The 15,618-nt window shown below is 43.6% G+C and overlaps 1 protein-coding gene and 1 long non-coding RNA gene across 5 annotated transcripts in view; one reads left to right on the top strand and one right to left on the bottom strand.

Moving 5' to 3' along the window:
• Positions 1-4,387, top strand: part of LOC135386070 (homeobox protein abdominal-A homolog) — a 35,401-nt gene extending 31,014 nt beyond the window's left edge. The window contains exon 3 of one of the 2 annotated variants that reach the window (XM_064615791.1): positions 539-4,387. In XM_064615791.1, the coding sequence (XP_064471861.1) occupies positions 539-993 (455 nt within the window). In that variant the 3' untranslated portion in view covers positions 994-4,387. Of the gene's footprint in view, positions 1-535 lie in introns of both variants that reach the window. The other variant, XM_064615790.1, reaches the window with a different exon arrangement.
• Positions 4,388-5,781: 1,394 nt separating this feature from the next.
• Positions 5,782-15,618, bottom strand: part of LOC135386072 (uncharacterized) — a 97,575-nt gene continuing 87,738 nt past the window's right edge. For 2 of the 3 annotated variants that reach the window (XR_010420586.1, XR_010420587.1), the window contains exons 5-7: positions 13,944-14,023; positions 11,291-11,401; positions 5,782-5,880 (exon numbers count right to left, since the gene is read on the bottom strand). This is a non-coding gene — a long non-coding RNA (uncharacterized LOC135386072). The remainder of the gene's footprint in view (positions 5,881-11,290; positions 11,402-13,943; positions 14,024-15,618) is intronic. The other variant, XR_010420588.1, reaches the window with a different exon arrangement.

Here is a 15,618-nt window from a genome sequence, read left to right as displayed (position 1 = left end):
TTCAGAATAGCTTTTTGAGCACACGTGCACAACTGAATAGTCTCCTGTGCCCAGCATGGTACATATACAAGATGCATGACTGCTGCTGTGAAAAAAATAAAAAAAATAAAAATAACTATCAACATTCACTACAAGCGCTAATGAGCTACATTAAGGCACTCTAGAGTCTAGATCATAGAACATATAAACAGAATGCAAGCAATCTTGTGCAGGCTAGTCCGTACTTCGCAGGACTCGAGGAACTGTTATAGATCAGTTCCTATATATGTTGTACGTGGCTAGAACTGAAAATACTATTGCGTGAAGAACAAAGCCTGACCGTGGGCAACACAGAAGGGAACAACACACGGCAGCTCTAATGTGTGCTTTGAGCTGCCATGTGTCTGTGTGCCGTGTGTCACGCTCAGCCTTCGTTCCTCATGGATTTTGTCCACCGGCTTGCCTGCGTCTACGCCATTTTATCAAAATACTGTTGCCCCATTCTTGCAAATTTTAAGTATTCATTGTGGTACTGTCTTTCTTGCAAAACTAATAGCAGGACCCAATGGTTGCCCTAGGCGACGTGGACGACAGACCTACACGCGGTACCAGACACTGGAGCTGGAGAAAGAGTTCCACTTTAATCACTATCTAACACGGCGTAGAAGAATCGAGATCGCACACGCACTGTGCCTTACGGAACGCCAAATCAAGATCTGGTTCCAGAATCGGCGCATGAAGCTGAAGAAAGAGCTTCGAGCCGTCAAAGAAATCAACGAGCAGGCCAGACTGCACGCCAAGCGTTCCGAAAAGTGTTCCGACGAGGACGGCAGCTTGAAATCTTCAATAGCAACGAGCGAAAGCAACGTAACGGAGCTTGACAGGGATGAAAATTCGGGTAGCGACAAAGAAGAGGAAGACCTCGACCCAAGCGACCATATAGTCCAAACCCGAACGGACAATGTCCATGTAGACGTGGAATCTCAGCTTTGCACCAGTCAAGATCGTGTCTGACGACGGGACATTTCGTTGACGCGGTTTCTGCAAATGCCAACGCAAGTTCCTTTGCGAAAACATGATCGCCTAGTGGAAAAGGTGTGGCTTATCCGTCCGCCGATATATTCGTACCCTCTTGGATCTCTTCGCTACGTTGTGGTTTGCCCTGGAATGTGTGAGAATACATGTGTGTGGTTATGTCGGATTTGTCGTGAAGATGCAATAACGATGCTATTACCTTATTGACATATGTGGCTATTATCGCTTTCACAGTGCTCGACACTTCAGGCTTAGTATATCACTCTTTTGTGGAAGGTTTTGGAGAGGTGGACAAGTGAGTAATAGGTGGAGTTGTGTCAGGGGGTTCATGTTGGACAGACACGCTGCGAACGAGCGTAAGCAAACACTGCAAGTGAGCTTACCGAGAAATTACCGAAACACTCAAAAAATAAAAAAAAAGCATCGTCATTCCATATCAATAATATGTATACGGCTTATATGCACCGAATCCATGAAAAGCCACGTTTTCATTTTGCCTTCCTGCCTTCTGTTGTGGCAACGAGCGGATATAAACGATGGGATTGGATCAAAGCGAATGAAAAACAAAAACAAAAAACTATGCCCACGCTGCCGTTCTGAAGAGTTTCCCAATCGACACTTCGATTATTTTTTGGTGGTGCTGGGCCATGAAGAATAAAGTACCGATACGTATTGCAACACATTTATCACTTGCTGTCCACCTCAGTTTCTTGTTTAGCGATTGATACGTTGACATGGTCATCTGTTTAACACATCACAGCGTGTGATATTGCAACCAATTTAATTTACGCTATCAGTTTATCAGTAACCAGTAAGACGGGGTCCAACAGTGTCTTATAATATAAAAGAGCAATATATTTAATACCATACGTGCGGTTAATAAACAAAATTAGTGGTATAATAATTACGCTCGAAAAAATACGATGACTTGAAGGTACAGAGACGCCTTAGGAACCGCATTATAATATTTGAGACCGTCATAGAAATGTTCTAGTGCAACATCTGTGTTTGTACACGTCACGTTGAGTCTTGTCTTTTCGTGTGTTTTTTTTCGTTACTTTTGCGGTGACACAGACAGAAAGCACAAGCAAGTGTATGGGTGTGCATTTATGTGTTGTCGTCACATACGCATATACGTATGTCCTATACGTATCATAAAGTACGTGGTCTGGTGCTTTATATGTCATTAACGCTTGTATACGTAAATGACCCTGTACGTACAAAACGCACCTTTCACGTTTTGTTTTCTGCTGTTGTGTTTGTTGTGTACGTTTTCATCTGTATCGTGCAACCACGAACTGGGCCATGACGTGGCGAGAATGAAGGAGACGTGCATGTTTGTTAGTTTGGATCTGAACTGTGCAATAATGTTATTTTCAAGGAACGGTGCAAAATTATGTTGTTATTATGGAGTTGGCTGTACAATATTAATTTTGTTACACGTGGTAGAAGTACAAAAAGACAAAAACAAAACAAAAGCGGACACACCGCGCTTGTAACCACCTCGCGCTCCACTCAACTTGAATATATGTCGATCTTTAAGAACTGAATACGCTGCTGTTATTTCTAAAGCTAGCAATAGTCAACGAGCGAACACGGGTGAAATAATGTTCAGCTTTGATTTCACACGATCAGATACATTTACTTGCACGTTCGTATCTGGGGCAATATACCTCAAGGAGAACTAATACCTATAGCATCGCCAATGGAGCTGGTGTAGTTGTCGAGTATGAAACTACGCGGGTCAGTAACTGTCATTAGAACCATGCATTTGTTACATTTATTACAATCATAAAAAATATTTTCTCGAAACTACGCCGTTTTTCGTTGTCATGAGAGACAGCGTCGAGTACACACCACACATGAACACAGTCTGTTGTTCGCACACAGAGAACAAAAGAGGATGAATGCATTCGTCAAGACCAAGAAAAGCCTTCAATGTCTGACCCTTTTGTAAACGTGACGTATCCATGTTCCGCCTGTCTCGATGTATGCCAAAGTTGCATACTTTGGCCCGTAAGTAATGGCCGTGGTGGCGCCCGTGCGTCTCGCCTCTGAAGCGGCACAGTGGAATTTCCAACAACAGAATGTGGGCCCGTAAATAATATCATTACGACATCGGTGACGTCTCTGCCGGCGTTTCGCATACCCGTTGCCAAGATGAAAAGGGGACTATTAACTACATCCACTATAATGGACTGACGTTCCGACCGCCTGCATCGGTGCTGTATGAGTGTGTATTGATATTTTGATACACGATGAACAGCAGTGTGTGCTGGGTGCGAGATATTCACTGTGCCATGCATCGTGAAAGTAACGCCTTCTGCCATAGCAATTTTATGTAAAGGATTTTATTGACTACCACTGGAAAAGTTAGGGGAAATGGCATAAATCTGAATGAGACGAATTCCTCACCTGTCACCACGTTGAGCTTGTCACATCCTCCACTTTACTACACGCCACACTACACGCAGTGCTACTCGGATCTAAGTAATATTTGCTCTTGTGCTATACAGCAATGATCAAAAGACACCTTCCCAGCTTGATAGGACGATCAGTTTATGAAGTCGTGACTTTCTTTTTTATGCAACTTCAGCGTTTCTATCACGTGGGAAAATAAATGGTAGGTAAACAAAGTATAAATTTTTATTTACAAAATAAAACAAAATCAATCAATAAGGGAAGGAAGGAAATGACATAGCCTAATGCGTTACTGATACTACTCTGATATAGTTGAGATACAAAATTTTTACTCTCACGCGCCTATACATAACACTAGCAGCTATCCAGGTAGTATTTTATCTATGCCTTTGTGACTGATGTGCATCCTAAAAAAAATGTGACAAAGTTGTTCCTTCGTTTCAGTAATCGGTGAAGATATTAGCCTTACAGCCGTTTGTGTTCGTTGTTAGTGCAATTAAGCGCTTAAATTTATTATCTTATTAATAATAATAATCTCTATTAAATTAAATTTATCTTCCACGTTCGGCAAGGGAAATTAGAAGAATCGAAGTACATTCATATTTCCGCAACACGCCACACGTAGTGCTTCATGACAGATTGCTTTCATTGTTGTCCACTGCCATACTTCATGTGAATGTCCTGATCACTGACTGTTGCTCATCAGTTTCATTTCCGAGTTCGCATGCGCATCATTTTCATTCATTCCCATACCTCATACGTATGTAACGCGTGAATTTATTTGTATTTCCTATATTTATGGTTACGAAAGTGGCGTTAGATATTTTTGTTGCAAGTTATTGCCCGTATAGAATTTAGAAGGATAATGTGGAACTCTTGGAGTCGTTGACACCATTACACCACAACCCGAATGTGCTGCGCTGGCAGAATAAACTGTGCATAGTACAACCCACGTGTGTGTGCTTTCTTCAAGTGGGTTGCTGTACATTACTTAGACAATACCGGACAAGTACCAGTTCCAGTAGGACCAGTTAAGTGTTCGTGCGTTTGGAAAAGCCGTAGTGTCATTCCGGATCAATACTTATGCAAGTATTTAATAACTGTACAGCGTCTCACCTTTTGCCTTAAGTGCTCCTCAATAATCTTATTGCTGCGATGTTCTGCAGTCGTTTTTACGCCAACATCTGAAAAACAGGAAAGAAGTTATATATTACACAGTCATTACAGTTTCCAATGATGCTATTTTCAGTTTGCTTGCTTGTGGACTGTAAAAATGCCTTCTTCAAGTTGGGTAGTGAAGTAACATGCAAGGGAAAGCTATTTCTGTGTCAACACTTTAGCAATGGATCCCTGGGAACGACTGGATACACCAATGCGTGGGCATATCCACCCTAGAGGTATATGACCTCGATCGTTTTGAGAATCACCGCACACGAACAAGTGACGTGAGATAAGTGAAAAAGGAAGATCAATTAAACAAATTATTCGGACGGAAAATAATTGAATAGTTCAATGTCACCGCATGAACCAGAAACTTGCTTCAGTATCAGTAGTGCTTTAGCTCCTGACAGGAGGAGACTAAATATAGTCGTTGTAATTCCATAGAAGTTCGTATTGGCTTAGTCGCTTGTGTGCCATAGAAACCCTAACCTGACAGAAGCACGTATGACAACGTACACCGGATTGAAGTTTTGAGGACAAGTAAATTTTCGTTAAATCGTAATTGCCGGGATAGCTTTTGAGACATCAGCTTGGTGGCTCGTCTTTCGGTGGCATTTGATATATATGTCTTAGTCGTCCGTCTTCAGGATAATATTAAGTACCGGGGTCGTCTTCGTAGTGGTTGTGTGCATGGTATAGGAGGGAAAGCACAGTTACATAAAAGCGCAAGTTTGACTTTCCTGCTTTATGTTTAGGATGATTACTCTGCAACAGATCTCAAGACGTTCCATTAATATTCACATGACACATACGAACGCAAAGTGTGTTTCGCAGAAATGTAATGTACTGAACCTATGTGTCACGTGGGCTGTGTATATTAATGGAACATAACAGCTCAATTAATGGCACGCTATTTCAACGCTATGAGGCATTTTTGTTAACTGCCACCCAAGGCGCACCAGCAACGACAGCCGCTGCAGACCAAAGACTTCCTGCTGCTATACGACTTCTTGCACTGCACGTGAACAAAAAGAAAGGAGGAATTTGAGAAAGGGCGTTGAGGAGGATGAACATGATAACACGCATTTTCGTTGGCAATGTCGTCGAACGGCAGTGACGAAGCAGAGAGATTAAAAAATATTATCTGTTTGGCCTTTCTTAGCTTACCGTTGGTTTCATCTCCCGAAGTTGAAGGGCAGTGTCACATGTCTGCAAAAGCCAGTTGTTCTCGTGCTGTCACCTGACTTCGTGGAAGCTCTCAGTAGACTGTTCACTTGCGCCTACCTGAAAAACGTGCAAAACGTGTACTGCTTTCGAATGTGGTTACAAATGTGCTATCGTCTCGACGTAGTCTGTTTACTGCGTCTGCGTTAACGACTCGCTATTGTGCTTTGGCAAAGGACTAATAGGAGCATTGCTGTCTCCTACGAGGTGAGTTTTCCCTTTTGTAATTCGAGTTGTGAAAGTATGTTGTGAAACATGCCTGTCAATATTTGGTCGTTATGTATTTGGTTCTGTATGCAAGATCGGATCCGCAAAGGAGCACGTGACGCGGATCCGTAAGGTTCCGCCGCTCTCTTGAGGAAAAACAAAAAAAACTAATAATAAATTATGTCCACGTTTTTCTCGCGATTGCTCTCGATGGCGACCTAAACCTGATTCTACTGAATTCAACAGAATCTGGGGGAGTGCAGCATCGCGCGTTATCGCGGTACGGATCATGCCCGATATTTCTTGGGGTGCCACTATGAGAATCTTCAATTCAGAATATATTAAGGCAGGTAAGCTTGGGAATGAGCGCTCGCTACATATTCTTCGATGGTAAACGCACTTATCCTTTCTGTTTTTTACTATCGTATTTGCTCCCAAGGAAGGGTGTTAACACGCTCAAGCCGTGACATCTGTTTTAGTGTCTAGACAGGAAACGTAGTGGTACGGACGGCATGAAAAATACTACTTCGAAAGTGCCGTCTTCGTAATTCAATAGCTTCGTTTACAGGTATTGCGAGATAGAACTTGCAAATCGACTTGTGTGGCCCACGAATGAGATGCATGAGTGCTTCAAAGTCGTTGCGTAGTGGCTGTCACATATCACGATCTGCATTTTTTAGGGATCCAGCTGTATATCATGTAGGGCTCTTTCTCACAAGCACGGATGAAGTAAACAAGTTGGCACACGGTACCATGACTCACGTCGTGGAAGGGAGGGTTAGTTGCTATGCGATGTAGTCCCAAGGAAATGTTTCTCGCTGTGTTTATCTGAGCTCACGTGTATTTCATGCCTTAGTCTTAACAGAGGTGAGAATTGGGTCCGCAAAGTAGCTTCCTGAAGCCAAGCATATAGCCAAGCCACGTAGCCTCTTGAAGCCATAATTACTGGCGATGAACTGTGGGAATGTGCTATGTTCAGATATGGGATTATATGAATACGCAAGTTTTATTTTTTGCAAATAAGATAAAATAATATCCCTGTCACACGGTGTAATTTAGCGTCGTGTGTGTGCTGTCACACGGCATCTTTTTGTGACATTCGGCACAAAGTGCACTAAAGATTTAGGGAGTTCCCCAAACTCACTCCACTTCATTTCGGCGAGCGGAGAGCGTAACCTCGACGACAGGCTTTGAGGTACAGGTAAATTATCGAGGAAAAGCAAAAGGCCCTGGGCAACCGCAATATTTTCGGACAAGTATTTTCAACAGCGTGCTTATTTAATTGAGCTATTGAATATACGGTGTGACATTGTGCCGAAAGAACATGTAACTACTCTCGTTAACAGCCTATGAAAACTTCGAAGTCTGATGGTCTGGCCGCTGCCATATTTGTTGCGGTCATACGGATGGAGTACCAGATTTTGGATATGCTTCTTACTCGCCCTGACCTGTTTGGCTCGTCACAGTCACATATTTTAGGCCAATTTGTCTCATGTCGGAAGATGATTTGCGGGAAGTGTTTCTAAATCAAAGACAGAAAAGGATTCTTACGATGGGATTGTGGAGCACGCCCAAAAATTTTGCCGACGTTCATTCTCATCTTCCATGATTCATCGCCATCATTGTTTCGTGACACTTACTGCAGCCGTGTAGCAAGCATGTAGTGAAAGTGACATTCGCTTGGAAGGAGTGCACCTCACGAAAATGACACTAAGTTAGTCCTTCTGACAGGGGTATAAATGACTACGCAAGTTTGAAACGCACTTTTTGTAGCACCGATAAATGGCTAATACTTTGGCCAATAAGCGGCCGTCATGTATGCTTAATCCCATGACACAAGTTGAGATTTTATCCATGACGAAAACTTCCTTTGTATCTATTTTTGTCACTATTTTAGTTCTTAAGCGTGCTCGTAGGTAACATGTGAACCGAATATCATGTCCTCTCCAATTTGATGTATAGGTGATCATAGCTTCCAGAAAGCGCCGCTAGGGAAAAACACTGAAGCGGCGACGTAATTTTTCTACCTAGTCCACACGTTGTGGCTCCTTCATAGTGTTTCTACTTAACCCAAGGTTGCGAGTTTGAACACCGCCGAAGATGCCGGCAACCTTGTGGTGCGGTACAAGTTGCTCGGACACAGAGTCGTTCGCGAAGTATCTCCAACGCGGTGTGTCGTGTGCTGAGATTTCGGGTCGCATTAAAGAACCCTTGACTGGGCAGAATTAACCGTGGCGATCACAATGTTCTCGCGACTCAATACAACGAATGAACGGTGTACCGCCACCGTACTTAGGCGTTATCTCTTCCGTCCACCAGGTGCCATCGAACTCGCCATCTGTCCAATACACCTTACTTAGACGCACTTCCGATACCTTCTCCTCTGACGCTCCCATCTCATCTTCACGTCACTTCTCCAAATAGTCTTTCGATCAGGCTATTTGCCTGGACAGTATAGCGAAGAGAACGCAGCTCAGCCCCGAGTTTGCACGCTCGTATTTTCTCGTCACGGCTCCGATGAGGGCTTAGGATGTCTCCTTGCCTTTCCATGTCCGTGTCCAGAAGATAAACGCGAGCGCCATCTTGGAGGCGCGCGTTTTTCCCCGGGAGAATAAAAGACTATTGGTATGCGGGAGCGTCCTGTTGGCGTTTCATTTCCGGTCGTCTGTATTCGAGTCACGCGTCGCTTCTTCTACTTCCTCTGGCGGATATATTCGCGTGTAATGATTAAAAAATATATTTGGTCCGTGCTTTATTTTGTAATATGTGCTATGAAATGAGTAGAAACTGACGCAATCGGGTGGATTCGATGCGACGTTTATATTTTGATACAAGAAATAGGGCTACCGACTTGCATGATAATCGACCGAATTAGTTAAATTTCCTCGTATAATTGCACATCCTGAACGTTACCAGCGAAATGCAACGGGACTTTACGGGACTTGCATGATTTGTTACTTCATTATTGTATACTCTAAAAAATGAGTAATTTTAGCACTTTTGGAAACTGGATGGGTCGCCACAACTGCTAGTCTCTTTCGGGACTAAATGAACGAAAGTCTATGTAGAGGTTTTGGTCTATTTCCAGTGCTGGGGCGTAACTTTCGGGGCCAGAGGACTAAAATGGGCTGTAGTTGCAACCTATGGGTTCTAGAAGCATGTAATCGCTCCCCAATTGTTTCATTTCCTTTTTCTTGACTGCACGATATCTGTAGCGACCCACAAAAGCGAAACGTGATGACACCACGCAATTTACACTTGCGCGCCGGTAGCACTGAACGATCGTCGTGTAACATTAGTGAGTTTTAGTACTTGTGGGCTATCCCATTTCCGTACGTAAGGGATAGCGTTGCTGGTTCTGCACACGCGCAAAACAGAGAGCTTCGCGCATTGCGCAGAACCACCAACGTTATCCCTTACGTACGCGAAGGCGATACCGTACGATGCGCTAAAACTCTCTATTAGTGAGTTTCAATGCATCGTATACGCAATCGCATTTACATGCGTAAGGGATAGCGTGGTGCTTCTGCGCACTGCGTGAAGCTGTCTGTTTTGCGCGTGCGCAGAACGTTATCCCTCACGTACACAGAGGCGATATAGAGTACGATGCACTAAAACTCAGTACTGTCGAATGCAGCGTGTGCTTAGCACGATGATAGCGCTGTAATGTTGTAATTGGAACGTCTATGTTTACGATCGAACGTTGCATCCATTCAATAGGCCGAAAACAAACGGAGAGTCTACCGCATATAAGAATGGACTATTGTGTAGTCGCCATCCCCCGCCATCTTCAGTATAATTTCTTTCGCACCAGACGCCACCAGATCAGTTATTTCCATCTGACAAGAAAACAGAAATCAGCTCGCGTACAAACGCATAGCAGTTGTTTTCCTGTGGGCTACTGTTGCGTTGCGGCCATTTGGGAAACGGCGTACAAAGGGGGAAAGTCGTTTTCCGTCAGTGTTTTGACCTATTAACGGGGAAGGCCGAGATAGCGGCTCCTTGACCTTGGCGCTCATAAAGTTTTATGGATAGAAACCCCAGAGATAGAGTGAAGTGTAATAGGCCTTTGGGTGTACTTAGGTTAAAAGTGTTGTTTCTTCGTTGAATGAATGTTCCCAAATAACGCCTTTATGGCCCCGCAAATTGTCTGTTGCCCGCTCTGCGGGGGCCGCTCGTTCCGGCATGGAATATGGCAAAGGAAACACGTTCCAGAAAATCGAGTCCAACTCTTCCCTGGAGTCGTAAAAGTGTTGCGGTATAAGTATTTAAACAAAAGGGACGCTGTGAGGGGGAACGCTGAAACGATGCAGTGGTCAGACGCGTTCTCTATGGCATCTGCACTTCCCCGATCGACTAAAAGCAGTGAATGGAACCGTTACAAGTAGAAGTGATATACAGGGTGCGTCACGTAAGACTGACCAGAATGTTTATTAAAAAAAGCTATGAGAGAAGCATAGATGTTGTTTTTGCAGTTGAGTTCCATGGCCAGGCGGACATCCTCTCGAACAAAGTGTGCAACTACGAGATGACTAATTACCTAAAATTAATTTTTGAACTTTATAATTAGGGAATTTCGGGCAAAAGCGAGATTGCAGATTGAGAGACTGTTCTAGTTACAAGCCATTTTACATTTGACAACTGCTGAAACCTACATGTGCGCTCAAATAATATACATCCCAGAAGTTTGATATGCAAATGCAACGAAACCGCGGTAACCGGGAACGCAGCGAGTATAGCGCTCATTTCACGTCATCGGTTTCGACCCATTTGCATACCAAAATTTTGGGAATGCATATTTTAGCGAGCCTGAGCGTTTCAGGATTTTTTAAACGTGGAATGGAGTTCAACGAGGATAGTCTTTCAATCTGCTATCTCGCTTTTGCCCGAAATTCCCTAATTAAAAATTTAATGAATGAATTTCAGGTAATTAGTCATCCGGTAGCTACATAGTCTCTTCCAGAGGATGTCCGCCTGGCCGTAGAACTTGACGGCAAAAACTACATCTATGCTGCTCTGATAGCTTTTTAATAAAAAATTCTGGTCAGTCTTACGTGACGCACCGTGTATAAATAAAACAGGATAATAGAACTACGTTATTGAATATTATGTAGTGTGTCACGAAATAACCACTTCATAGCTCTCAATGTATTCGATATTTAATACTGTTGCTTTCTAACCAATTAATAAAAGCGGAAAAGTTAAAAAAATCCTTTCCACGAGTCAGGGTCACACAGATGTCGTCTTCACTTGAATATCCTACTTTTTCTGCGTTGAATATCTGTCTGACGGCAGAGGTAGAAGTAGCAGTCGAGATGTGGCGGTGAGCAATCACCCATCGAACACAGCTGCTTGCTTGAGAAACTGTGTCCTCCTGGCGGTATACAAGACATGGAACGCATGCAGTGCACTGCATTAATTAGACAGTCCAATAATAGGAAATCGGCTAATCTGACGCGACATGTTCGTATTCATAGTACAGAATAAAAACGCCAGCTTCAATTGCTGGGGTCCAGCTAAACAACACTTGATGCTGCTTAGATTGCCATAGAATAACACAATGAAAGAAAAAGAAACAATTGAATCGTGCTGACTAGGTATCCTACCTATGCCTGCCTGTCATAACACACCTTCAATTCATTGGTGCAGTGGTGGTGGTGGTTGGTAAAATAACAAGGGGAGGTTGAATTCGCGCAAGCGAATTCTGCTACCCCCAAAAAAGAAAGACGGTACACCCCAAAGCAGAAAAGAAAAAAGAAAGGAAACGGTACGATTGCACCACAGAATGTGCGAGCGCACCGCAAAAGCTCACCGGGGTGAGCGTCTCGACCGCGACTACGCAGGACCGAGCGCGCCGTTCACATCAAGGATCATAGTAATGTCCACGCTCCGTCTAGTATAGAGTTTCTAGTCCAGATTTCACAGTGAAATTGACAAGAGCATTGAAGGCCGCGTCCCTGTGGTTAGCGGTGGTCCCGCGTCATTGGTGCAGTTCAAGTATTGTACCCATAACTTTGCCGGACGAAAGTAGATCTCAGCAGAATGATACATTTCAAAGTGGAGGAACAAACCATGTGGTCAGCACCAAATGTAAGACATGTAAGGGGGGACAAAAAGCCACAACATGCATAATGATATTTGCTCATTTCTGCCTTGTACTAACGAACCCCGACCAATCTGATATAACTGGTAGCATCCTACACCTCCTGAAGCCAGTAAGTTCGAGGAGTGTCACGGGCATTCATTCGATTGATTCGTGAACTATGCGTATATGTGTATAGGTATGTACAAGTAGCAACCCGCTACCTCCATGCACTTCAGCATGATCATCGTCCCCCTGTGTGCGCGCCATGTCACGCGTTCCATGCTTCGATTTCCATCATTGCTGAAGTTCTGTTGAGTACCGTTCGTTCGTGGTATACGTACGGCTTGGGACAAAAGTTTACGGTACACGGCACTGGCGTATTTCGTCATCGGAGCGGCGGCCTATTAGGAAGAGACCGAATAAGAAACGGGTGTCCGGCTATTCCATTCATCCCTCAGTATATGTGTCCACTCCTGCTTGCTACCTTGGGGTCGCTCCAATGGAGAAATGCAACGCCTGGGTGTTCCGTAAACTTTTGTCTCAAGCAGTATATACATTACTTGCCGTTTCACATCGGCGAACGCAGTGTACAAGAGAGTCTCAGTAGAAGGGGGTAGTTCCTATGACCGTGCATCAATAACAAACAAGTGCAGGAAACAAAGGTGAGTGTACCACAGGCCAACGAAGCCGAAGCTGCAGAGGGTTAGATTTTGTTACGTTGCATTGCACGCAGCAGCTGCAGCTTTGCGATTGTCATCTCTTTGCGTCGATATCATTGTGGTTAATCCGCTGCGTGCGTGCTGGGGATAGAGATTTATCTTTACAGGTCGTGGTGACGCACAGTCAGTAACTTCCGTCTTTAAAAATGAGACCTATAGCACTGGGTGTCCATAATGGTTAGGTACGACATGTTTGCTTTTCTAGGTTTGTCATGTGAGAATGCACAGAGGTATGCACTAAGGCGGTGGATTATGCCAGTCTGTATCTGTTATCTATTAGCAACAAGAAGCGCTACAAGTAGAGGACGAGAGACATACTCACAGCTTTAGTTGGCCCAGAAAAGACACGCATGCGCTAGGGAAGTTGCTTTAAAATATTTGTTTGTGCGCTTCCTCTAAATGTAGCGGGGTATAGGATACCTCTTCTTATATAGATAATATGATGTAGACGCGGGAAAGCTGCTAAACCAACTTCCTCAAGATGGAGGAGACCTCTCGTGAGTGACTTGCATTTAGACTTGAGAGTATCATTGGTGATCAAATGGCGATGAGAGGAGGGGGGACGAGAGGCAGCAGTGTCTCATTTCGAAACGAAATGAAGTCTGAAAATAATGCTCCAGGTGAGACCGAAGTTTGCACGGGGTAGTGTGACACGTTTAGGAACCATTTATTTTATTGCTGGTACTTATTGGTATTGCTTATATCCGTATACCATTAGCGTAGGGAGGAAAAAAAAGCCGTGAATGACACCACTGTCACATTCCCATGTCATACTATAATGCGCGTTCAGTCCTGAGCAGCTGAGGCCTCCTATCCAAACTAAGAATAAGAATGCGATATGCACCGGACCCCAAGTGTGCCTGATGTCGGAACATTCCATCCCTATATAGATTGAGCGCTCTTCTGTTAATTGCGTGTCGGCATAAAAGAACTATGTCAGCTAGAGTGTTGTATAGAGTGAGCTCAAATTCTTTCGCGCTCACCATAGAACCATCACGGCTTTGTAGATGCCGCGTAGACCGCTGTAGGCTTCATCGTCGTCTCTCTTTTCTTTCTACACATCCGTGTCTCCAATACGCGAAAGCTTAAATAAATTGCAGTAGCAGACTTACAGGCTTAGGGTTCTTGCTCCTGGCAACAAGAAAAGTGTCCTTGCTTTCTTCATGTTCCCTTTGAAGAAAAGCCTTGCAACCTGTAAAGACAGCATCACCATGTGCTACACTGTTATGAGGCGTAGCCACTCTTACAGATTGTCTCATGCATCACACAACAAAAACAGTGTTATTACTGCGGATGATGAGAGCGTTTGAGAACGGACATGGCCAAATTAGAAAAGAGAAAATTACTAAGTCCTGCGTGGCTAAGAATTGCAGCATCGGTGGCATTGTTACATACGCAGGGGGTATCCCGAAATACCAGCGTGAAGAATCCACCGTTTAGAATTCCATATGCTCAAAATCCCAAACGGGGCTAGCGTAGCGTTGCGTGCGTGCCCAACTGTGGGTAGCCTCCCCCCCCCCCCCAAACGGCGTGGTGAACTGTCAAAAAACGCAAACTAACCTAGCCTCTGAAAACTAACCTAACCTAAACAAAATCTAATAATTTTTGCTGCTCTGGACCGCCATGCTAAGCCTAACGGTCGCCAAAAACCTGGTTTTTATTCATGACAGTGATTTCTACTGAGGTCAACATCACGCAATACTGCGATGTTTGTCAGTAATATGTATTATTCAACACTATCATTCCGCCATTCTTCACATTAAAGTTTTAATTTAGAAACCTGAGATTTTGAACATCTGGGATTTTAAACAGTGGATTCTTAACGGTGGAATATCGTGGCATCCCCCATACGCAAGGTACCTTGTCTCTGACACTCTTTTTTTATTAGGGATGGGTAAACCGAATCCCAGTGCCCAAACTGACCAATCGAATCTTTCACGTCCACCAACCGTGTTTGTCCCGTGTTTGTCTCAACCGTGTGCCCAGAAGCAGTCTCTGTTCGAAATATCGGCGGCTCTCGTCCTGAGGCAATTCCCTTCATATATCCGTGTTTGTCTGTTTCTTTTTAAAATTGGCGCCACCGGAGTCCGCCGAAAGCCTGATTGGCCTTAGAAGTTCCTGATCACACCCCCATCGACAGTGTCAGGACTTTTGAGCACATAGCTGATAAAAAAATAACGCTGTAGGCTACACCCTGAGCGGGTAAGAATGCTGGTGTTTTTGAACACAAATCTGCAGTAAATTAAAACATTCAGTTATATTTTCTTGTTTGTTTACTTACATTGCTCTGGACTGAAAGAGTTCAGGAACTCTGACGTTAAAAGTTCAAAATTAACATGGTTTTGCTTTTGATTTTTCCTTAGTTTTATGGAAATAATTCAGACTGTAGAGTTTAGGTATAGTCTGTAGTCGATGAACGACATGTTAAATAAATTACGTTTAAGAAGTGTATTGGAATGTTTTCTCCTGAAAGTGGACTATTTAATTTTTTTTCATTAAGCAAAGGTATCAAATTCTGCTTCAAAACACTTTTCAGTAGAAGTGTTTTTCCCCTGGCTTTCTATACGCTCTCTCTTTTTCTTTTTTTAGAATGGATTCGAAAGATTCAAGATACGTAAGATTCGTAGAACCTACATTGGGATTCGGATTCGAAAAATTCTGGATTCGTCCTATCTGTAGTTTTTATTACCCTGGCCCAAAAAGTGCACGACAATGCACAATATCGCAAGTACTGGTATGAAACACACAAATATTTCCAATATTTCAATGCATAAAATTGTTGGGAAA

This window comes from Ornithodoros turicata, chromosome 2 (assembly GCF_037126465.1).
Source record: "Ornithodoros turicata isolate Travis chromosome 2, ASM3712646v1, whole genome shotgun sequence".
NCBI lineage: Eukaryota > Metazoa > Arthropoda > Arachnida > Ixodida > Argasidae > Ornithodoros > Ornithodoros turicata.
Note: the sequence above shows the minus strand (reverse complement) of the source record. Positions and strands in the feature narration are given on the sequence as shown.